Genomic DNA, 26,861 nt, shown 5'->3' on the forward strand with positions numbered 1-26,861 from the left:
AGTTGATATTTCTCTGAAAAATATTGAAAAACTAATTTGATATAACATTCCAATTGATTTATATTGTTTTCTTATCAAACAAAGCAGAAGAAACTGTAAATAGGAAAGTTACAAAGACTTGTATAGAGCGTGAGACATGTAAAGTATCAGCTTAAAATTGATACGTACAGTTCATTGACCTTGACGTTCCGGCTCAGTGCGATGTTTCAAACTAGTTTAAATTGGTCATATTTCAATTTTGTATCTGTTCATTTTACTTTGAAAACAAAACTTTAAGATAATCTCAACTGTTGCAAAATATACAATTTATACATTATTTTATCTAACAAGAGACTGAATATAAGATTACAACTTTTTTTTGCTATTATCGTATCTATAATAATTTGATACCAGAAAATGTGAATTTAAAACTTTGTTGATTTTACATGTTAAACGACATCATATGCTTTTATTTCGCACATTATACGAGGATGAATGTACAAATTTGGCTTGTCTTATCTTTAGAGTTTTATTTTCTGTCTATGACTCGATGTAAGTATAACAAATATAATTACATAAAAACACATTCTTGTTTATCAGTCTCATTCTTAACATTTTTAATTGATACAAATATAGTTTGACTCAGGTAAGACAAAATTATAAAACCCAGATAAGGAATGATTGATTGTGCGAACCCTACTACTGTTACACATCAGGTTTTTAATGTAAAATCAGATATGAAAATTTAAACAGATTACAAAGAGAGGCAGGTTTCGGAAAAGAGTAATTAGTATTTGAAGAAACATAAATCGGTACTAACTTTTCACCTTTATGGAGTTGTATGATTGCCAATGAGAAAACTCTTCACAAACGACCAACTGACACAAAAATTAACAGCTGCAGGTTACCTTACGGCGTTCAACGGTGAGAAAAGCCAGAATCTGTTTAAAGCAAACTTGACGGGATTGGTTTATTTTTCAGACTGTACATTTTGTTAATACTAACATCCAATTAATTTGATCTTTGGTGAATAGTTGTCTCATTAGTTTTCTCGTTTGAGTCGTTTTACATTCGTTATGAAGTAGCTGTTTGAAGTCGACTTAAATATGCATACTGTATGATATTTTGATACAAAAGAAGATTTGCATATGCAATAAAGTCCATGTACAAGTTTTATATAGTATAAATAGCCATCCAAGTATATGAAACACATGCATCTTCTTTTGTTATATAGATTTGAAGTAATTAATGGTTTTACAAATATTACGATTAACGTGTTTGCTTACCTTCAAGACGCAAATTTATTTATTCTAAACGTTTTGCACGTTCCGACATTCTGCTTATAGATGTGTGTGAGATCGTATTCGCTTAAATAGTTAATAAAACTGGATTAAATTCAGAAAGACGCTTATCACAACTGGTATATAGACTAGATATAACCATTAATATTAAGTAAACTTTTAATAACAAAAAACATTATGAATAATATCAACAGGTCAAAATAAAAATAAAGTACAAGTTGAAAGTACTCGCAGTCAATGGAAGGTGATTAAAAGCCAAGAACAATTCTTAATTCTTAAAAAAAAAGTATGCATCGGAGAATAAAATCAACTAAAACTCATCCTAAGGAATTAGCATTTTAACGCCATGGACAGTCAAAGAAGATATGACTTGTGCAATGTTGAAAATAAATGTATTAACAGTCAGTAAGATAGTTAACCTCTTTATACATGTATCTCTTATATATCTCATTTTAAAAGAAATCAATCCAAAACGTGCAATAAATCATGTTTTCATCGTACTATAAATGAAGAAATTTAGTAACTGAATTCAACATACACAAAATGCCCAAGTTGTATGTCACTTTAAAAAAAATGTAATAAGATAAGGATGTATAATCGTCTTTAACTTACAAATTCAACACACCCAAGATGTGTGAATTTTTTTTAATAATGTTTAATCTTCTCCGACTTAAAATTTCAACATACTCAAGTTATATGCAATATTTTAAGGATGTATAATCATCTCTAAGTTACGAGTTCAGCATACAGATATGACAGAAGGGGCCGACCATAGGGAGTTGTCACTAATAAGTTAAATTTGTAGTTCAATAAATTTGTTGTATTTCCTAAAGACAAGTGCTTCTATTGTTTAAACTTTCAAATATTAAGGTAACCTTAAACTCTATTATCACATGATTTTTTTTTTTTTTTTTTGGTTTTGCTTCTAATGTTTTGTGTTAAACCTGAGTTATGAACAAACGAATGAACGAAAAACAAAATATGATAATCAGTAATAATGGCAACCACTATATTACAGACTAGAGACTAACATGCTTGTCTATTGATTGTAGTGTTAGCTTGTAGTTTATAGTTTATGAGTTTAACTTTCCCCTTTTACCCACAGTTTAATTTTTTTTCACATCTGCATCTCATCAATAAACATAGCGATTTAAATCATTAGCACCATAACATATAATTCACGGCAAGATCAATTCATATTCTACTGTTACGTAGTATCATATATTTTGCAGTGAGTGCTTGTACTCATATGTAATTTGGTGAACTTGACATTAACCTAATTAAGTATACTAAAACACTAGACAGTCTGCAATCAATTTTGTATCAAATTCTAATAGATACCAGAATCGAAATTCAGTACGCCAGACGAGCGTAACGTCTACAAAAGACTCATCAGTGACGCCGTGATAAAAAGAAAGTTTTAAAAGCCATATAATGTATTGTGTTGTGAATTATGATTATTAACGACGACTCAAAATGAACATCCATGAAAATTTCAAATCAGATTAGTAAATCCCCCTCCCGTCAAATGGCTTTTACAAATCAATACTAATCAGTTTGTTGACCAATGGTGCTTCATCTTTGATTTAGAATTCTTGAAATTTATTTAATTCATTATTCAACACCATGATAGGCTTTGCCTCGCTAGTGACGTAAACTTATCATTTATTTTACGTTGTTTGTTTTCAATTCATGATTTTTTTTTATCTTTTGCCTGTCATATGATTTGATTTTCTTTCAAAGTATCAGATAATATGTTTGACGAATTCAACATCGAATGCTGTTGAATCAGGTCATGTCGCTCTACTTAGTTTTGCTCATTCTTTAAATATTAATTTTGAATAGAAAGCTTTCTATGAAAACACTTACAGAAGACTGAAGGGTATGAGCAATCATAGTTTGGATTTTTTTAGAGAATATTCTATGAGAAATAATAAAAACGCTGTTTTTAATACCGCTCAACTGATAGGCATCGACTGATTTGTTTTGCTAATTATTGCATGTTAAACAATTTTCAACAACTATCAGTCGTACACGAACCTGAACGCATCTCAGTCGTGTGTTGTGTTGCGTTTACACGAGATACAAAAAAGGAAGCCCTATTTTATCAAAAACATTTACAATACTTTTATCAAGTTATTATAGTCTATTAACTATGCACCTCCCCGAGACATAGTCATGACAGGTAATAAAACTCCCCGAGACATAGTCATGACAGGTAATAAAACTCCCAGAGACATAGTCATGACAGGTTATAAAACTGCCCGAGACATAGTCATGACAGGTTATAAAACTCCCCGAGACATAGTCATGACAGGTTATAAAACTCCCCGAGATATAGTCATGACAGGTTGTAAAACTCCCAGAGACATAGTCATGACAGGTTATAAAACTCCCCGAGACATAGTCATGACAGGTTATAAAACTCCTGGTTATGAAACTCCCCGAGACATAGTCATGAAAGGTTATAAAACTCTCCGAGACATAGTCATGACAGGTTATAAAATTCCCCGAGACATAGTCATGACAGGTTATAAAACTCCGCGAAACATAGCCATGACAGGTTATAAAACTCCCCTAGACAAAGTCATGACAGGTTATAAAACTCCCCGAGACATAGTCATGAAAGGTTATAAAACTCCCCGAGACATAGTCATGAAAGGTTATAAAACCCCCCGAAACATAGTCATGACAGGTTATAAAACTCCCCGAGACATAGTCATGACAGGTAATAAAACTCCCCGAGACATAGTCATGACAGGTTATAAAACTCCCCGAGACATAGTCATGACAGATGATAAAACTCCCCGAGACATAGTCATGACAGGTTATAAAACTCCCCAAGACATAGTCATGAAAGGTTATAAAACTCCCCGAGACATAGTCATGACAGGTTATAAAACTCCCCGAGACATAGTCATGAGAGGTTATAAAACTCCCCGAGACATAGTCATGACAGGTTATAAAACTCCCGAGACATAGTCATGACAGGTTATAAAACTTCCCGAGACATAGTCATGACAGGTTATCTCCTGGTTATGAAACTCCCCGAGACATAGTCATGACAGGTTATCTCCTGGTTATGAAACTCCCCGAGACATAGTCATGACAGGTTATGAAACTCCCCAAGACATAGTCATGAAAGGTTATAAAACTCCCCGAGACATAGTCATGACAGGTAATAAAACTCCTCGAGACATAGTCATGACAGGTTATAAAACTCCCCGAGACATAGTCATGACAGGTTATAAAACTCCTGGTTATGAAACTCCCCGAGACATAGTCATGAAAGGTTATAAAACTCTCCGAGACATAGTCATGAAAGGTAATAAAACTCCCCGAGACATAGTCATGACAGGTTATAAAACTCCCCGAGACATAGTCATGACAGGCTATAAAACTCCCCGAGACATAGTCATGAAAGGTAATAAAACTCCACGAGACATAGTCATGACAGGTTATAAAACTCCCCGAGACATAGTCTTTACAGGTTATCAAACTCCCCGAGACATAGTCATGACAGGTTATAAAACTTCCCGAGACATAGTCATGACAGGTTATCTCCTGGTTATGAAACTCCCAGAGACATAGTCATGACAGGTTATCTCCTGGTTATGAAACTCCCCGAGACATAGTCATGACGGGTTATGAAACTCTCCAAGACATAGTCATGAAAGGTTATCAAACTCCCCGAGACATAGTCATGACAGGTAATAAAACTCCCCGAGACATAGTCATGACAGGTTATAAAACTCCCCGAGACATAGTCATGACAGGTTATAAAACTCCTGGTTATGAAACTCCCCGAGACATAGTCATGAAAGGTTATAAAACTCTCCGAGACATAGCCATGAAAGGTAATAAAACTCCCCGAGACATAGTCATGACAGGTTATAAAACTCCCCGTGACATAATCATGAAAGGTAATAAAACTCCCCGAGACATAGTCATGACAGGTTATAAAACTCCCCGAGACATAGTCATGACAGGCTATAAAACTCCCCGAGACATAGTCATGAAAGGTAATAAAACTCCACGAGACATAGTCATGACAGGTTATAAAACTCCCCGAGACATAGTCTTTACAGGTTATAAAACTCCCCGAGACATAGTCATGACTGGTTATAAAACTCCCCGAGACATAGTCATGACTGGTTATTAAACTTTAAATCATACACACAATAAGTTGGTTTGTCAGTTATCTATTATATCTATTATCATTGATATGGTTATATTTATAAATTAACTGTTTACAAAATTTTGAATTTTTGAAATACTAACTTAAAGGCTTTTCTACCTCAGGCATAGGTTACCTTAGCTGGATTTGGCAAAACTTTTAGGAATTTTGGTTCTCAATGCTCTTCAACTTCGTACTTTATTTGGCCTTTTTAACTTTTTGGATTCGAGCTTCACTGATGAGTCTTTGGTAGACGAAACGCGCGTCTGGCGTATATTCAAAATTTAGTCCTGATATCTATGATGCGTTTATATATATATATATATATAAACATGATAAAACATTTGTACAGCAATGTGTCATATAAAGTGTTTCCCTTCATTTATCAAATGTGGACTTGGTTTTAAATAACTGTCGGACATTTCGACCTTTTCCCACCCCTTTTGATTGATTCCGCATGCAATATCCTTAAACCTGCTGATAACAAACACAATTCACAGTATCCCTGTGTGATCAAGTTAGAAATAAGCATTAAACATTTTGGTTACTTGTTTTTGAATGTACAGTTCAAGGTTTAATTACTTTTAAAACTCCTTATACATATACGAATATGTTCTGTGTATTTTAGGTCTTGTAGACTGTACTGCACTATTGAAGCAGAAACTGATTCACCATCTTATATTCTAATTCGCCAGCTCAAACGAATATAAATTATTTAATAAATAAAACAACACATATATAGGATAAGTGTGCCTACAGCTGTAGCAGCCTTTAATATTAACTTTACATTCAATATAATTCTCAAACTAAAGTCCTTCACTATAATTCAGGCACACTACCAATCCAATCATACAATAGCACAGTAATATACAGTTACACAATCAAAAACTATCTACAAAAGAGGAAAAATTCATATTAATATAATGTCATATATGATGCATATACTCCCATTAACGATAACCATCTCATAAAAGGGTGGGTGGGTGGGTAAACATAATAACGAATGCTGCTACTTTGAACTATAGGCAAACTTCGAAAAACTTTATTTTCTCAAACTAACCCCTTAAGTAATACTTAATCATGCTTTTCACGAAAATCATGAGGGCATATACCCATAAAACCGGCACTACAAGTATATGCCATCCAATCAAATTGAACGTAAACACACACCATGTGCTAGATATAAACACACACACGTGTTTATAGTAAACAATCACTTGACCGTTACAACGTCATGTGACCAATAACTTTAATAAATATATAAGATGAACCTATGTTTTTTTTCTGTGATGTGTTTGTCAACCTGTTTTTTATATTGTCTCATTGTATTTTTTTTAACTGTATGAACTTATTTTCTCCCAACGTATGGATTTTGGTTCTACATGTTCTATCAGCATTGTTTTCATTTCTTTATGTTTTGGTAAATTTAATCAGTAAATATACGTCATCAAGAACCAAACTTAAAGGGGAAATCATTCTGTATAACTCTGAAGTCCTGTGCTATTTTTGTTTGTAACTGATGTTTGTAATATATATGTATATGTGAGCCCTCCAACAAGGAACAAACAAAAATTTCATCCCTCACTGCAAGTTTAAGACGGTCTAACTAGGCAACACATTATGATTTTTTAGCTAATTCGAGCATTAATTTGGTTTTGTTTGGTTAGATTTGAAAATAAATATTGTGGCATTACAAATACACTGAATATAAATTACCTTGCTCTAAGTAGAATGAAAATTAATATGTTACCCACCAGAATGTAGAATAGAATAATTTCATTGTTTATCAGATCAAGAAGAAACTTTGAGTGGGATGTCGGAAATGGAATTTTATGCATGATTCGGAATTAACACATATCGGGAATTGGTATTCAATATATATAACTGTGTTAAATTCAAAAATCTTGGGATCCCAAGAGCTCATGAGCCGAGATAATTAAGAGTCATCAGCTAATGCCTTTAAACAAGACATCCTTAAAGTTCTAAATTATCTATACATTAATTTTGCTCCCCGATTTATACAGGACATACAACAAAATTCGTAGTACATATTTATATATGTTTTGTGATTGTACATTCTCTATTGTTAACATCTATTAGATGTTATCTTTCAACTGTTTTTGTCGAAATATTAAATCTACGAATGCATCAACAAGCGAAAATGAATGTAACGCCAGTATCCTGTGGGAACGAATTTGACTGTTTGTGTACTGGGCTTCTAGCTTATCTTCCACTTGATGGGCAGATATTTAATTTCTTCCACGTTTAAAGCTATCCTGGCCCAATTGAGCTTCTTTCATCACTAAACATCCGTCATCCATCGGCTTCATCGTCATCTGGTAATGTTTATAAAGATATACTTCTCTAAAACTACTGGGCTTAATTAAACCAAACTTGGCCCCAATCAGACTTTAAAAAGGGACTGATGAACCCGTCTGTCAACCATGATGGGCGAAATAGCTACTTAGTATATGAAGAAAAGAACATCAGGGTAAAATGCAAGTTTCATCTATTATTTTTAAAAACCAATATGAATAAACGACTTAAGATAAAATTACCCAGTGCACCTACCTGTTTCCGTATAGATTAATCACCCAGTAGTTTATACTAGTCGGGAAACTGTAAAAGAAATCACTGTTGCATATTAATTTGTCTCTGTCTGTGAAAGAGGGGCGAAATATACCATAAAAACAGTCAAACTCTTAGATAGAAAATAAACTGACAACGCTATAGCTAAAAACGAAACAGACAAATAATATTATTCAAGACACAACAGAGAAAACTAAAACCTAAGCAACACGAACCCCATCATCATCTGGGGTAGTTCTCAGGTGTTCCGGAAGGGTATGCAGATCCTTCTCCACATATGACACTCGTCATGTTGCTCATGTTATTACAACCAGGTAAATAGTCGAATTCGGTAGGCCACATTCGTGATAAGTTAAGGGGATAGTTACGACATCAGGAACATATCTAATATCATCTGTGATATTCCATAACGGTCAACACACTCGTGATGGCGTCCATAAAATTTAAGAAATTGATGATGACAGCTTCACCATTTGAAACTCAAGGTTTATAGCGTCCATGTGAGCAGCAACCCACTATCAAGATAATCATGAAAGGTAATACAAGCCCGGGAAACTAGTATCAATTAATCGATTAAGAAGAAAAATAAAAACTAAGGGTAGCACATTAGTTGTACCCTTACGGGTTATTGATGACTTAAAATTGAACTCTTCAATTAAGATTACGCTTTCAAACGTGGCTTATTTCATATTATATTCCTAATGCTAGGTACTGAATAGATTTACTTGAATATGTGATTTGTTTTACATCTGAATTGTGTTGTTTAACGTTAACTTTTTTGTTTATGTTATCTAAAGTTCGACCTTTATTTTGGGTTTGCGATAGTGTTGTCTGTCATTTCGATGTAGATTCACTTAGGATTTTTTTAAATGTCATCAATACTTTGGTCCTGTATCTTGTCGATACTAAATTTTCTAACTGCACAAAATCTTGCATGTTTCAGGCTGGTTATGACGTACTGACACATACTCTGTTGATTGAACACTTTTTCCTTTGTACTTATTACTAGTTATACATTTTTTTGAGATAGTGTTAAGTAAAGTCGAGTATATTTAGATTGATACTGAATGTGTTCTTTTTATGACACCCTCAACGGAGTTCGGGTGACGTATTGTTATTCTACGTTTCTTTTTTTTCTGATTTTTATTATTCTTACACACATTTTGTCCATCGTGTTTCTAAGAATTGAGTGATCCAACAATGTTGGAACTATAACAGAATGAGGACCCCCATGTGAAGTTGTGCATCTGACTCTGGAATTTTTTTTAATGGCCGCCGTTTCCATGGAAACTGCAAAAAAGTGAAAAAAATTTCAAAATTCTAAATCTTTCATTATAAGACCTATCTGGATGAAACTTTATGGAAATATTCCTTGGTATGCCTAGATGTCAAGACAATATTTAGAAATTCCAAAATGGCCGCCATTGTCATGGAAACAGGTCAAATGTTTAACATTGAGCCTATAGACAAATACATAAAAGCTGCATTTTCTTTAAGAATATTGCATAGAGATCAATGAAACTGTATTGATATATAACATGACATATGGCAATGAGATGCCTGCTTTTAGAATTTTGGAATTATCTACTGTAACCATGGAAACAGTAGAAATATCAAAATTTTCAAAAAATTCAAAATGCTGCAAACTAGATGAAACTTTACAGAAATGATAAATGGCATGGCCAGAATTGCATTTTGGAGTTAGAAGTTTCAAAATGGCCGCCGTAACCATGGAAATGACTAAAATGTCAAAAATTTCAAAATGCTCCAAACTTAATAAAACTTTAAAAAAAATCAAAATTTCCATGTGTAGATACGCTCTTTGACTTTGAAAATTTCAAAATGGCTGCCTTTATCCTGGCAATGGGGGGACGAGGGTGCCATCCGTTATTGCTAGCAATTACAAATCTAGTTTTATTTGTTTCCGTATTCAGTTCCGATCAGATGAGTGAAGTATTTTCAAGCTGACATATACACTCTCTACGTTGTGTTGTTACATATGTGTCTCATTTTTGGGAAATTATGATAGCTCCAATATAGAAATAAGAAGGTGTGGTTTTATTCTGTTGGAATTTGACTACTTTTGAAGTATTATGTTTGTCATAACTATAATAAATAGTGCGAAAGAAAAAAACTGAAGGATAAATAAACAGATAGTTTTTGGTAGGACAAATGTAACAGAATAATAGAGAAATAAACTCATCATAGATACCAGGACTAAATTTTGTATATACCCCAGACGCACGTTTCGTCTACAAAAGACTCATCAGTGACGCTCGAATCCAAAAAAGTTTAAAAGGGCTAAATAAAATACTAGAGAAAACACATGTTGGTGATAAGATATTTAAAGCGAACGCAAATGATGATATTATACATTCATATATTCACATAGAATCATGGACATACGAAACATTATCCCTATAAAACAAACTAATTTGCAAATCAACTCTCATTTAAATGACAAGTTAGTGACAAAGTTAAATGCTCTCTTTCTCTTTTTTTACGTCAGAAGAACATATCACTTTTTTTTTTAAAGAAATTTTAAACTTTTATACCTGAACATTTAGGATAGCAATAAAACCGACAATCTATATCAGTGTGTGATATTATTCACTTTACAATCAAATTGAATTACAATTTATGAAGTCAATTCGTCGAATCAGTTCGTTTTCTTCTTGGATCTAGTTTTTTCAAAAAGCAAAAAAATAATTCAATTTTTTTTTGTATCAAATCATCATCACCACCAACAGTTTGATATCAAAATATTTTATTTTAGTCGACTCATGTGAAAATTGAAATAACAAAAATTCTGAATTCCGAGGAAAATACAAAACAAAAAGTCCTCAATCAAATGGGAAAATCTAAAGCTGAAATACCCTTTCATACAATTAAGAAGGAAAGTGTTGATGCAACTCTTATCTAAAAAAATTCATAAAAGATATGGAAAATTTGCCAAAGAGACAACAAGCCGACCAAAGAGTTTGAGACCTGTATTAACATTAACTGGAATTGTTGTTTTTTTTCGGTATTCAATAACTAAACTGATTGATCTTGGTGTTTATTCCTTTTATTAAAATTAACATGTTTTAAAATGCTCCTATATTTTTTGAATTGTCCATCAGATAATGACAGTTTGGACGAAGGGCACGAATGCGTCGACATGAAACGCATTATATATTGATTCATATTTAATAATATTTTCTTGAAAAGGGGGGGGGGGGTAGGAGTAGTATTTTGTAAGTTGATAAGATCTACTATACTCATATAGTTGATGTCTGCTCTAGTGTTTTTGCTGTTGGGTTGCTGTCATATTATCGTATAAAAAACAGATATATTGTTTTTAATTGTGATTTTTTGTTGATCATTGAAAATTGGTAAATCAGATTAAAAAGAGAATCTTTCAGTATTTTGTTCAATTATTTGATAAATATATCATAGATTGAATATATAAATACAGTTTTATGTTTCCATGCAATTCTTATATCGTCCCTTGTCAGTTTTTGTTTTCCATTTATTAGTTTGACTGTTCCTCTGTTCCGCTAGTATCTTTCGCCCTTCTTTTATGGACACCATCACGATTTGGTGGATCCATACGATGTTTCGTTGACCAAACTAGCTAAGGACATTTTTACCACATGGTAGATTGTGTTTTGTCATAATGTCGTCTAATCTTTTAATTACCAAACGTGACTTATTCCCGATTGTGACTGTTTTGCCGAGTGTGAACTCGCATTACTATAAGACGTGGTACGGTACTTATACATCCCAAATTCATGTATTTAGTTTAAATGTTTAATGTTATATTTGTAATTCTCATCGGATTTTGTCAAATGTGTTGACGTCTTTTCTATTATATTTCTGTGTTATGGTAAAGAAAATTAATCACCGCCTTCATTTATCAGATTTGATTTCGTTCAAAGTAATCAGTACGATATTTTACGTTTGAAGTTAGATTCATAACAAACCTGACATAGTTTTATAATATAGTTAATTGCTACCTCAGTTTTATATTAATAAGAATTAAAATGTGCTTTGTTATTAAATGCAATATCAGTATTTAGTTCAAATATATAATCTTAAATTAATCCTAATTCTAATGACGTCATTTTTTCGTCATTTTTCATTTTTTGATGCTCTGTTTTACTAATTCTAATGACGTCATTTTTTCGTCATTTTTCAGTTTCAAATAGGACGTCACTTGGCGTAGAGGTTTAAACGTATTCGGATGTGTCTACTTTTGTGTTTCAAATGTCTGGTTATGTAAATGTATTTCAGTTGTTTCCTGTAATTAGTTAATACTTCAGCTTTATCATGTACATCTTTTGAATATTCATTTTATTAAATTTACTGTTTGCAAAAGTATAAATTACTCTAAATTATAGGGATTTTCTGGTAACTTAACGGAAAACCCTTGCCGTTTTTGGCACAACCTTTTTGATCTTTTGGTCCTCGATGCTGTTCAACTTTGTACTCGTTTCGGCTTTCAAACTTTTGTATCTGTGCGTCACACATAGGTCTTGTGTGGACAAAATACACTTCTGGCGTATTAAAATTTTGAACTTGTTGCCTTTTGTTGGCTGTTGTTCGTGTGATTCTTTATCAATTGTGTTCTCCAATTTATTTATATTGTAGTCCTGTGTTGTCATTTTGATGTTATATTTCACATGGCCATAAAAGTGCGAGGTTTGGCATGCCACAAAACCAGGTTCAACCCACCATTTTTTCCTTTAAAAATGCCCTGTACCAAGTCAGGAATATGGTCATTGTTATATTATAGTTCGTTTCTGTGTGTATTACATTATAACGTTGTGTCGTTTGTTTTCTCTTATTTTTGAGTGTAAATTCACATTGCGATAAGACGTGTCACGGTACTTGTCTATCCCAAATTCATGTATTTGGTTTTGATGTTATATATATATGTTATATTTGTTATTCTCGTGGGATTTTGTCTATATGTGTTACATTTTAGTGTTATGTCGTTGTTCTCCTCTTATATTTAATGCGTTTCCCTCGGTTTTAGTTTGTTATCCCGATTTTGTTTTTTGTCCATGGATTTATGAGTTTTGAACAGCGGTATACTACTGTTGCCTTTTTTTATCAAGGATAAACAATTTAAATGTACTTAACAGGTGTTAACTAAAAATGAATCTTTCGTACATTTACTAGGTAACACCAGTTCCAGGAAAACATATGTTGATAGTTATAGAAAAGTCTGCACTAACAATACCATACATATCATATGACCTCAAACTATTAAAATATTTTACTTAAAGGAAAGTTTAGTTATGCGTTTATTTGACTGACATTGCTAAATTATTTAAACCAACTTTTGTTAAAGCATCGTCTGTCTTTCTACCAGTTATATTAGTCACGCAATATGATAGTGATCTTATACGATATATAATAGCGCACTGTGTAACGAGTAAAACTTATATACGCATAAATGGATAACATTAAAGGTAATCATACCAGATCTTTATTCTATATATTTCCGTTTATGACTATAAAAAAATAGCATGTGACTTTTGAACGAATTTGTAGTTTTCATCAGAAAAAATCTTTGTTGACTTCTATAACAATTTAAAATGTTTACTGCTTTCGTGAAATTCACTATACTCTACTTAAGAAATTAATATTCCAGTTGATTTATATTGTTTCTTCCTGTTAATCAAAACAGATAAAACAGCAAATAGGAAAGTTACAAAGACTTGTAGAAAGCGTGAGGCAAATCAGGTATCATCGTAAGTTGATACGTACAGTTCATTGACCTGGACGTTCCGGCTCAGTGCGATGTTTCAAACTAGTTTAAATTGGTCATATTTCAATTTTGTATTTGTTCATTTTACTTCGAAAACGAAACTTTAATACCATCTCACCTGTTGCAAATTGTACAATTTATCTAACACGAGGCTGAATATAAGACTACAACTTTTATCTATTGTCGTATCTATAATAATTTGATACCAGAAAATGTGAATTTGAAACTTTGTTGATTTTACCTGTTAAACGACATTTTAGGCATTCGTTTCGTACCTTATACGAGGATGAATGTACAAATTTGGCTTGTCTTATCCTTGGAGTTTTATTTTCTGTGTATGATTCAATGTAAGTATTAAAACATATGCATAGAAACACATGCTTTTTTATCAGTCTAGTTCTAATTCTAAACATTCTTAATTGATACAAATATAGTTTGACTAAGGTAAGATAAAATTATAAAACCCAGATAAGAATTGATTTATTGTGCGAACCCTACATCAGTTATTTAATGTAATATCAGAGATAGAAATTTAAACAGAAAAAGATTACAAAGAGAGGTAGGTTTCGGGAAAGAGTAATTAGTATTTGAAGAAACACTAATCGGTACTTTTCACCTCTGCTTTCTGAAAGATTTGTGTACTCCTCAACATAAAAAGGATAATTCTTCGATCTTCGACATCTCCTTTAGATATATGCAATAACGTGTCAAAACGAAAACAGATATATTCTATTGTTTAGAAATTTACCAATGATAATATAAACGCTACGTTTTGTAACGTTGATACATGAGTGTGACGCACAGGTCAGTGGATTTCTGGTTTACTGTCGTAAGTTCTATTTCTCCCATGTTTTTCTTGCGTTTGTTTGTTATGTATTCCTGACACGTAATGTTGTCATTTTATAGGTATTTTTAACATTGTCATATAAGCGGGAGGTTTGGCTTGCCATGCATTAAGGTTCTACTGACTATATTTTCTTAAATTTCCTGTACCAAGTCAGTTACTAAAGATAGTCCATGTCTATGTATGTTGGCGTTTGTTTTTATTGCAGTTTAGTGTTTCTGTTGTTCAGTTGCTGTCCTTTCATAGTTTATGTGTTTCCCTCGGTTTTTTTTTTACCCGGAATTTGTTTCTCTTAACATATCTATATCACTGTTGCTGCTTATCGTTTATCTGTCACCATATCAACGGGAAGAAAAATAGAGCAGAGGGACAATTTTTTGACGAGGGAGAATTCTTCATCGAGGAACCACAGAGAATGTTTTACCGGGCTACCGCGGGTCCATTGACGTACGTGTCAGTAAAAGTCTACGGTTTTACGATCTCGACATAACCATAAGTGACTATATCCAAACATAGGCCGAAACCAATCTCGATTTGACACTAAAATACATAACACCAAAGTTATTTAAAAAAACACACCGTACAAAATGACACGCTCGTCTAGATAAACCAACAAAACGAATGAAAACAGTCATATTTCTGGCTTGGTACAGATTTTTCAAAAAATTATTGATGATCGGTAATTGCTGATCGAAAACACAGTTTCCAATCAATGATCTGTTTCTTCATTTACATTTCTAGACAGGAACAGATATGTTGTATAAATGAAAAAAAAAATGTGTTGATAATTGAAATTACTGCATTTTTCACGGATTTTTGTAAGAAGTCACGCATCTGTTCGCATCGCAATTTATCAATCGGATTATTCAATTAGTGTGGTTCTTGATAAAATACATATGTGTGACCTTCTACACGAAATACTTAGATGCTTACTTTACGGGACAAAATGGCCCTGTTTAATTCCAATTATGTCATTTGCACAGGCATAATGGCATTTAAGAGTGTAGACCAATAACCCACTTAATGACATGTTTTCTAAATTTGTATCGATTGCGTCTGAATATCATCATGAAATATCTGGATAACTTTGACATTTGTAGAATTGACAACAATGCATGAAATACGAGTAATTGAGTATAAACTTTGAAATGCAGATATCCTTTAATGTACAAGTGGTATACAATCAATATTCCTAACTTGGTACCGGCATTTTATTTTAACAGTTAGATATACCTCCCATTGTATTGCAGTTGTTTATTGTTTGGTTTTATTGACAAAATTGGATGAGAAACCCAAATGGACATAATAGGTTAACTTAATGTGACAAGATTGGGGTTCAAACAGCTAATAGTTATCAAAGGTACCAGGATTATAAGTTAGTACGCCAGACGCGCGTTTCGTCTACATAAGACTCATCAGTGACGCTCATATCAAAAATATTTATAAAGCCAAACAAGTACAAAGTTGAAGAGCATAGAGGATCCAAAATTCCAAAAAAGTTGTGCCAAATACGGCTAAGGTAATCTATGCCTGGGATAAGAAAATCCTTAGTTTTTCGAAAAATTCAATGTTTTGTAAACAGGAAATTTATAAAAATGACCACATTATTGATATTCATGTCAAAACCGAAGTGTTGACTACTGGGCTGGTGATACCCTCGGGGACGAAACGTCCACCAGCAGTGGCATCGACCCAGTGATGTAAATAGTTATCAAATATATCATACGTACCGTACAGTGGCATCGACCCAGTGGTGTAAATAGTTACCAAATATATCATACGTACCGTACTTTGGCCTATATAAAACAGGGTAAACATACAGCAAAACAGACTAAAGAATTCCAACAACCATACACATTAATTTCCACCTGCAATCCATGACTCCAGACTATTGTGTATTATGTGTAGAGTAGACACTGAATAACTTATTAGGTATTAATATTTCCCTATGAAATGTTGACAAACAGGACGATCTATAACAAACTCCTGGCTCATTAGCCTTTTGCTCAGACACAAATTACAAATTCTTAGCAGCAGCTACAAGCTCTTGAAAAGCGTACTATAAGGTAACAAATGTATAGACCATACGCTATTGAAGTTGGATTATTGCTCCTAAAGTGAGGCAAATAAATTAACATTTGCAAATTATATTTTAATTACAATTAAGCGATATCTTTTCAAGGTACCAAAGTTTTATTTGGAACCAAAGTCCAGATTAAGGAGATTGATATCGATACAGGCAATGTCAAGATACTTGTTGGCGATGCCCGTGGAGAAATGTATGGTATGGACTACGATCCCAAATATAAATACATGTATTTTACAAGATATAATCATCGTACTATAATGAGGTATGTATATTGGTTGATATAGACATAATAGATATAGGAAGATGTGGCATGAGTGCCAACAAGACAACTCTCCATCCAAATAACAATTTATAAAAGTCAACCATTATATGTCAATGTATGGCCTTTAACACGGAGCCTTGGCTCCCATCGAACAACAAGCTATAAAGGGCCCCAAAATTACTAGTGTAAAACATTTCAAACGAGAAAATCAACGGTGTAATCTATATACAAAAAACGAAAAACGAGATAGCTTGATAAAAGATAAATGTTGAGACTCCGCTAAAATTGATAAATTTAGTTTTATAATCGATTTTGAGAACTCGTTATAATTTTTAAATTCAGATTAACTGTTGGTCATATATCTTTAGAACAAAACATATGCATACAATTTTTCTGTGAGGCAAAATTAGTAAATGTTGACAGGTTGATGGTGCCATAATGAATTACAAGTGATCGTTCTTTGCTCTTCATTTATTGAGAAAGTAAACATAATTGAATAAATGTACTATATTTGAAATAATAGGAACTCAATCACGTCTCTGATCATACCGTCTCCCTTTTTATTTAAAATATAAAATATTTAAGAAATCTTTTAAATAGGAAATACTAATTCTTCAAGACTTCAAGGTTGTCAATTAAAACAAAGTTAAAATTTTATCTGCTTTGAACTGACATCAATTTTCCGTTTCAGAATCTAAAAGACCAGGGATAATCTCATTATTTCTATCGAACAATCAGAAACAAACGTCAATTTAACTATTGAATGTATATTGTTAAGCATAATGTTAGCTGCTCAAAACGTTTTGGTGTACGATTTTGAACATACTGCAAATAATTCATCATATACTAGAGTGTTTAACGCATTAAAAATCAATATAAGATAAAACAATCTTTAATGACCTATAGTTGTTAACAGTAACCTCCTTTGCGCATGTTTAAATTTCAAGGAGCCTGGGATCAATACCAAATATATCATACGTACCGTACTTTAGCCTATAATGGTTTACTCTTACAAAAATTGTGACTTGGATGAAGAGGTGTCTAAATGGCACTCATACCACAATGTACCTGTAAACCAACTTATTTTCGCGGATACTTTATTTCGCGTGTTTCCTTTTCTAGTCCAATGCGCGACTTCTTGATTTCGTGATTTCGTATAGTTTGATTTAGAAAGATCAATTTTTTAGACATGCACGACGATTTATAATTCGCGTTATTTTTCTACTCGCGGAAGTCGTAAATATGTTGGGTTACAGTATCGTCATACTTCGTAGGTCTCTGGTAGACAATGGTCTCAATACCTACGATAGCATACCTCCTTATTGTGTATAGAGACTTTAATTCTAATTCAAACTATTGTATATTAGATTTCCTTATCCATCTGACAATCAAGTTTTGGAAAAATTTATCGACACCGGCAAGGGTCCAGCAGGTTTAGCGATCGATTCAGAAAGTGGACATGTTTACTGGACTGAGTATGACTGGCATAGACTGAGACGGTGTGATGTTAACGGATCAAATGCAGTTATTATATCGTCCAATCTACAAAACCCATTTTCTATACGACTTAGCTTAGTTAACAGGTAATTTTTTTTTGTATTTTTAACGTAAAAAATATTGTGGACTGGTTGAAAGAAGAAATGTTTTGAAAACTTACGTACCAACTCACTGAGGCCAATGATTTTCCAGAAATAAACAGTCCACAAGTATCTTTCTTAGTATCGCAGCTTTTAACCTTGCTACGTATTTTTACATCCCTGACTTTCACATTTCCGTGAGTCCTGATGGAGGTAGATCTATTAAATGTTCTCCAGACACACGAGGTTATAATTGTTTTAACTTCTTTTCTACTTATCACTGTGGTTTGGACGAAAACCGACAATATTACTACAACACTTCACAAATACACAAATGCGTTAGTAAAGAAAACACACCGTTGCTTTATTTATAAAAACACACCGTTGCTTTATTTATAAAAACACACATTTTTTCACGTATTTTAAATATTTCAGACCATTTCGACAGTTTTTATGGTAGCATATTTCGGTTAAACATTTTTTTATTTTCATTTTGTTGAAACTGTACGTGTTCTTAATTTACAAGGCTTACTTGTTATTCCTGAAAAAAATGAATGAAAGGTTTCACTCACTTGTCTTGCTCATATATCAACATATAAATAAAAAGGTGTATGAACTTGATGGAAAATTTATATATTAGGCAGCTCTATATATAATGTAAAGTTGTGACAAAGTGATGACTGTTGTACCCCTATTTTGACAATTTTATCTATTATGTCTGTTTTGTTCACGCATCGTTGTAAATATATTGGAATTTGATGCGACTGTCGTTCAAGTGAGAGATTTAGCACTATAAAAATAGGTTCAATTCACCGTTTTTTACATTTGAAAATACCTGTACCAAGTCCGGAATATGACAGTTGTTGTTCATTCTTTAAATGTGTTTAATCATTTGATTTTACCTATTGATTAGGGACTTTCCGTTTTGAATTTTCATTAGATGTATAACACAACGTTTGTTATCGACAAGAATGGGCTTGAATATTTTAAATCTATAAGGATATACATGATATAGTTGTGTGTGTGTTTGTGTGTGTGTTTATGTCTGTGTGACAACTACAAAAGTGCTAACCACTCGATCTATCTATTAAGAGACTAATATTTTCACATATATTTTGTAGGTGGATGTATGTTGTTGAACGATTTAAAAGAATTATAAAAGCCAGATTTAATTACAGCGAAGCTCATGGAATTATAGACTTAAACACACAAGTTGACTACATGGATTTAGGTTTGTTATCATTATAATAAAGTATCGATATATTCAAGGAATGACTGTAATATATTTTTTCTGTCAATTTCTAGATTTTAAATCGAGATATGAGGCAGACTTAACTATATCTGTTAAATAAATGTGTTCAACAGAGTCATCAAAATGTAATCAATATAATTACAGAGAGATCATCGTATATTAGCGGAAGGAGAATTTAAAAATAATGCTAGTTTCTTTTAACATGTTTTATTATTCTGTTTATTCTTTTAATTTATCTCATAGGATTTAAGAAACAATTCATTGAGAAGGAACAGAAATACTACTTTTGTAAGAGTCAAAACCAAACTAATGCAAGATTGTTAGATGATATTATTTATAAAAAAGAAGATGTGGTACGATTGCCAAAGATTCAACTCTCCACAAGAGACCAAAATGTCACAGAAATTAACAACTACATGTCACCACACGAACTTCAACAATGAGCAAAGCCCATACCGCATAGTCAGCTATAAAAGCCCCCAAAACGACCCTGTAATACAATTCAAACGAGAAAACTAACGGCCTTATTTATATAAAGAATGACCGAAAAATAAAATAATGATTTTTTAGATAAAAAAGAAGAAAAGTTATACTGGACAACTTAGTACCACGGTGATTTTAAATCAGCAAGTGTAAGAGGTTGTGATGTTAAAACTATTTTTCAAACGGGGATCACAAACTATTACCAACCTATTGATGTCTATGGTAGTTCCATATTTTTTTCCAATAACAAAAAGCTGTTACTGATGAATACAACATTAGGAACTACATCTACTGCATTGTATACAGACGCATACAGAATATTTAGTATTTATGTCTATCACCAAGCAGGTAATAAACGTGTTTATGTTTTGTACGATGTTTATGACCTGTAATTCCGGCGTCACACATTGGCGTATAGACCGGCGTGAAAAGAAAATTGACAAAGTCCGTATACGTAAGTTGCACGCCAGAAGATCGCGAAGCAATCGTAAACCGTGCTTTCCATAAGTTTGAAGTACGTCGAAATTCAAAGGTATACGCTTGGTGAACGCTATAACACCCGGAAATTTTCATGCAGCATAAATTTTCATCTAGCTCAAGCGTTAGTCCAGCTTATACCTGTACGCTACACGCACATAATACATACGCTACAAGCGCTTGGAAAACGCTACAAATAAGTGTGAGACACGTTTAGGGCACGTTGTATACATTTCAAGATCGTTCCATTTTTACTTAAACGTATGCGGGTTTGTTTATTACAAACAACCTATAATTAAACGTCCCAGATACGCCAAAAGCACGATTATCGTCCTAGATACGACCAGGACGCGTCTCATATACGTTTAGGGGACTTTTTTTTCTTTCGTAGCGAGCATTCCATCTACGTTAGACAAACGCCATGCATACGCCAACATACGTAACTTGAACACCCAATACGCGCTTATGTACGCTTCTCGTACGCACAATACACGCTTAAAGCTCGTTGTACACACGATACATATATGATTGACAAGTTGAATGCATTCAAATACCCATATATGCAAAGTTTAGTTTTAGAAATGACTGCCAATGACGGCAAAACACTTAATTTGCAAACAGTATTTTGATTTGACATTTCATTTTTTTGAAGAACATGTTTTGCTCATAATCTAAATATCAGGCTTCGAATGATTTTTTTACAACTTATACATCTAGTACCTTCATTGCTCTACATTGTGACTTATCTTTTTGTCATTTGACATTCTAAACACAGTATTAGATGAATCGAGTCCTGTCGTACCAATTTTTCTTACGATGTTCGAGGTTGCTTTAACGTTGTAAGGGATCGTTTATTATTTATGACCTGACAACATGCTTTATTCATCGGTCTAAAGTCCTTTAATCTGTTAGGAATCATGTCCTATAATTAACATTTAAAGTGTCAGTCGAACTACAGCAACACAGAGAATCCCTGATTCAAAATAATGTTCCAAACAAATTAATGATCTATGGTTTATTAGCTATTTGGACTTATAATTGGAATTTCACTTTTGTGATTTCATACAACAGATATGAGGCAAACAGATGCTATCACTATTTAAAGGTCAAGATAAGAAATGGCAGTACATTAGGTTATGATATAAGATCAGCGTAAATGATATTTTTATTGTCTGAAAGACCAAAATCAGTATTTTTTTTATTGATTCGTATTTTCATTTATAAATATGTAAAGGTAAATGTCATCATGGAAATTTTCATATGCGGAATCACTGCGTTGTTCTGTGCAAATTATTTATCACTATTTGAACCATAATCAGTTATTTGGATGAACTATTTTTCTTTCAATTGTGTCAACCATTTGCAAGTATTCATGTTCTATATTTTATTTTACCATTACTTATGCACAGTGTACATCAAATGATTTTCTCGCAACAATTCTTAAATGTAAACATTAAACCTATGACTTATGTGCAAAACGTATGTATTTATGGCTTAGAACGATTTGATTGATTACGAAATTGGTATATTGCAGCTTCTAAAAATCTGTGTTATGCAGAAAAAAAGTCTTAAGGACTTTTAATTTTTAATCAATATCTGTAATATCATTTCATATTTAATCTTCATACTTAAATAGAAGGAATTATTGAAGCAATATTTTTGTCCTATTTTATTAATGCTTATATGAATATTCCAAAAATATATAGCCTAGCTTTTTATTATATATTCTAAATTCATATACATTTACCTTTTTGTTTCTTTAACCTCATTTGCTTTGTTTTACATATCAGATATAAAACTAAAATCATACGTCACCATATTTCATGTATATATCATTTTGTTTTAAATTACAATGAAAACGGATTAAAATAAACAATTGACAATATGAACCTAGATAAGCATGATTATGGTAAGCTATATTGATTGAAATTTTTAAATAATTCGAGTTGTTACAGATATGAATTCATCAATAAGGTTCACGTATAAGGTTGTAACCATGGTTTTATATGTGTAGTGATATGCAAATTAATGTTGATTATAAGGTGTTTTTTCCATATTGACTATAGATGAATTAATGTTAATGTTATGTTAGTTCCTATTGATGATAGATGAATTAATGTTAATGTTATGTTACTTCCTATTGACTATAGATGAATTAATGTTAATGTTATGTTAGTTCCTATTGACTATAGATGAATTAATGTTAATGTTATGTTACTTCCTATTGATGATAGATGAATTAATGTTAATGTTATGTTAGTTCCTATTGACTATAGATGAATTAATGTTAATGTTATGTTAGTTCCTATTGATGATAGATGAATTAATGTTAATGTTATGTTAGTTCCTATTGACTATAGATGAATTAATGTTAATGTTATGTTAGTTCCTATTGACTATAGATGAATTAATGTTAATGTTATGTTACTTCCTATTGACTATAGATGAATTAATGTTAATGTTATGTTAGTTCCTATTGATGATAGATGAATTAATGTTAATGTTATGTTAGTTCCTATTGACTATAGATGAATTAATGTTAATGTTATGTTAGTTCCTATTGATGATAGATGAATTAATGTTAATGTTATGTTACTTCCTATTGATGATAGATGAATTAATGTTAATGTTATGTTAGTTCCAATTGACTATAGATGAATTAATGTTAATGTTATGTTAGTTCCTATTGACTATAGATGAATTAATGTTAATGTTATGTTAGTTCCTATTGACTAAAGATAAATTAATGTTAATGTTATGTTAGTTCTTATTGACTATAGATAAATTAATGTTAATGTTATGTTAGTTCCTATTGACTATAGATGAATTAATGTTAATGTTATGTTAGTTCCTATTGACTATAGATGAATTAATGTTAATGTTATGTTAGTTCCTATTGACTATAGATGAATTAATGTTAATGTTATGATAGTTCCTATTGATGACAGAAACCTTTATGTTGATGATCAGTAAATTATTTATTATTATTTGTTTTTCCTAGTATAAGAGTTAAGAAGTATCTTATACATTTCATTTCTTATCATATTGAATAACTTTGAATTTGATGTTCCATGATGATCGTGACTTTAAACCTCGGGTGGATCAGAAGTTAAGACACTTTTAATTGGTAGAAATAGTTTTACCGCAGAACATGTGTCTTCATTCTGTCAGATTGTTATCTTGTTTGAAGTAACCAAAGAAATATTGATTCAACTTTGTGATATAGTCCAAAGCAAGTTGCATTTCCTTAGAATAGTATTATGTTTTCTAGTGGCTATAACTGTTCAAGTTACAATCTATATATATCTATATATATATATGGACTTATTTGTAGTTGAAGCTTTATCCTCGAGATTTTCGTTGGTATTTAAATTAGACTTACAATAGAAACGTCAGATACCTACTGTCGCCTCTTATTTATTTATTTTTTTAGCTTATTCTGAATGAATTCTTGTTCATAAGTTATGTCAATGAAGCAGAACTTACTTCAATAGCAAACGTAACTGGAGGGCACTTATGGTACAACTACAACCGGGATCTCGCTCTATGGTAAGGAATCAAGGAAATCGAGACAACATTCAGAGGTAAAAAGATAAAGTAAATATGTACACATGCTATAGGATACTGTAGACAATTAATAATAATTTGATGTTTCGGGAGACCGGTGCGTAATATTCTGGCCTCTTTAAATAAAAATCGAGCGTTTTTGCTATGTTTATTGCAAACGAAACGCTTGTCTGACGTTCATAATGTTAAGCCTGGTATCTAAGAACAGTTTATATTGTACTTGTCTCCTTACATTGATATGATCAATCAACAAGTTGTCCCCGGATTTTTGATACGTAAATTGTAGCGAACATTAAGATGTTTGGATTATTTCCTCTTGCATATGTGGGCATTCAGAATTAACCTTCTACAATTAACCTTTTCTATGTTGTGTCTTCTGTACTATTATTTGTCTGTTTGTCTTATTGTTTTAAGCCATGACGTTGTCAGTTTATTTTCAATCTATGAGTTTGACTTTCCCTCTGGTATCCTTCGTCCCTCTTTTAGATCTTATCATAGCATTTAATTTAAAAACCTGTACTGTGGTTTGCAATGCATAGTATATAATATTTCAATGGTAGAATAAAAGAAATAGCTTATCCATTGAATATCCAAGAGGAGGTATTAAGATAAAGAGCTATATTCAAGTAAGAATCATCACAAACTGATTTGACATACAAAAATTGAAAATTGGAAATAACAATATAAACAGTGTATTTATTCTGTCCAAAAATAAAACAATTCCTGCGATGCAGCACACAAAAGTTCAATGAAGGGTATATAGAGTATAAAGTATTAATCATGAAGACACCATGACTGGTATAATCACTTTGTTAGTTCAGTTGTAAAAAGGTGGCTAAAATACCAGTCATTTGTAATAAGCTAAATATGTCTTGAATTTGACCGTGAGGAGATTTAACATGTTCTACGAGGCTGTGCACTTTTAAATTTAAAAAGGAATAAATGGCAATCGCGATCGTTCTTTTGAAAAAAATTGTTTAAACATAATTATGTCATTTAAAATAAGGGTAGAGAAATATTGTGTGGGTAGACAATCAGCAGCAGCAAACGGAAAGAATTGTTCAAACATGTCATAGGAATTAATTATATACACATGTCTTAATTTTGGATTTAACGCTTCTTCTAATTGGCTGACGTTGTTTTGTTTATCAGCTTATAGACACAATTGTGTCATATGACCGTGACGTCATCAACGTTTTATATAGTTTACTCCGGTTTAAAGTGGAGTTTAGAATTAAATATATATAACTATTTTTTCTGCCTATTCGAAATAACATAAAAATGTGGTGACCACTTGTAAATAATCTGTTCCGCAGGTTATTCAGTGTGCACCACATTTGTTTATGTCTATCAGCTGATATATGCTTATTATCATTGAAAAGTATCATTATTTTCAGTATTTCTCATTCTTTTCAAAGGGGGATACTTTTTTTCCATTGTGAAAAAAAAGGAAAGATAATTGTTCCAACAACTGGGTGTGATACAGATATAATAAAACATAGGCAATAAGGAAGTATTTACATTGTGTACCCATTTACTACAAATTGTGCACTGAAAAAGATAGTTTGTTGTGTTAAAAAGAATACCAAAGGATAACAAAGACATTGAGAACAGAGTCAGAAATATACAATGGAACAATTTCAATCATTTTAACTTAATGTAATCTTTCATGGTAGAAAAAGTACACATAATGTTTGTACACTTTTTATTACTCACGGTTCCTTTGATTTTGATCATTATTAAATCATTCTATTGGTTTTTATTTTTGAATTCAATTTAAAAGGACTATGAATGTACACGACACAATATTCAAAAAGTAATCTGATGTACAGTAGTTGTCGTTTGTTTATGTTGTCTCATTGGCTCTCATACCACATCTTCCTATATCTATTCTATCTTTTGTCTATCAATTGTTCTTAATCTAGAGTCACTAATGAGTTATATGTAGACTAAACGCCCGTCTGGTATACTAAATTATAATGCGCGTATATTTGGTGAGTTTTCTAGATGCAACTGCTGATGGAGTTTTTATTCCCCGAGGGTATCACCAGCCTAGTATTCAGCACTTTAAAAAGGCACATGCAAAGGTATTTATAAAAATTCTGAATCTGCAAAAAATAATAACAGCCAAAATATTTCGTTTACATGTACCTTATTGCGAAATTTTACACCCGCGAAAATAACCCGCTATATGGTATGTCAATGGCATTTGAATTGCGTCGTGCTGAAATCGACCTTATGCAAATACGTGTCAATACAGCTGTTCATCTATTTCGGGGTATACACATGACATATTTAACATGTGGTATCATAAAGATTAAGAAAACAGAAGAAATAAATAGTTTCGCGCTATTTTGTTAATTATTTATCTTGATGTTACAGACGAACCCCTTTAAAAAAATGCAGTATGTAGCACTTTTGCTATCTTATTATTAGTATTCATATAAAAAAGAGTAAAATCACAAAAATACTGAACTTAGAGGAAAATCAAATCGGAAAGTCCATA

The 26,861-nt window shown here is 32.1% G+C and overlaps 1 protein-coding gene across 1 annotated transcript; it reads left to right on the plus strand.

Annotated features, from left to right (window-relative positions):
* Positions 1–14,054: 14,054 nt before the first annotated feature.
* LOC143082074 (low-density lipoprotein receptor-related protein 6-like) lies at positions 14,055–21,841 on the plus strand. The gene is made up of 5 exons (XM_076257624.1): positions 14,055–14,151; positions 16,831–16,999; positions 18,367–18,582; positions 19,698–19,807; positions 20,399–21,841. Exons 1-5 carry the CDS (start codon positions 14,091–14,093, stop codon positions 20,431–20,433), a joined length of 591 nt encoding a protein of 196 aa, XP_076113739.1. The 5' UTR covers positions 14,055–14,090; the 3' UTR covers positions 20,434–21,841.
* Positions 21,842–26,861: the final 5,020 nt, after the last annotated feature.

The sequence above is a fragment of the Mytilus galloprovincialis genome, chromosome 7 (genome assembly GCF_965363235.1).
Source record: "Mytilus galloprovincialis chromosome 7, xbMytGall1.hap1.1, whole genome shotgun sequence".
Lineage (NCBI taxonomy): Eukaryota > Metazoa > Mollusca > Bivalvia > Mytilida > Mytilidae > Mytilus > Mytilus galloprovincialis.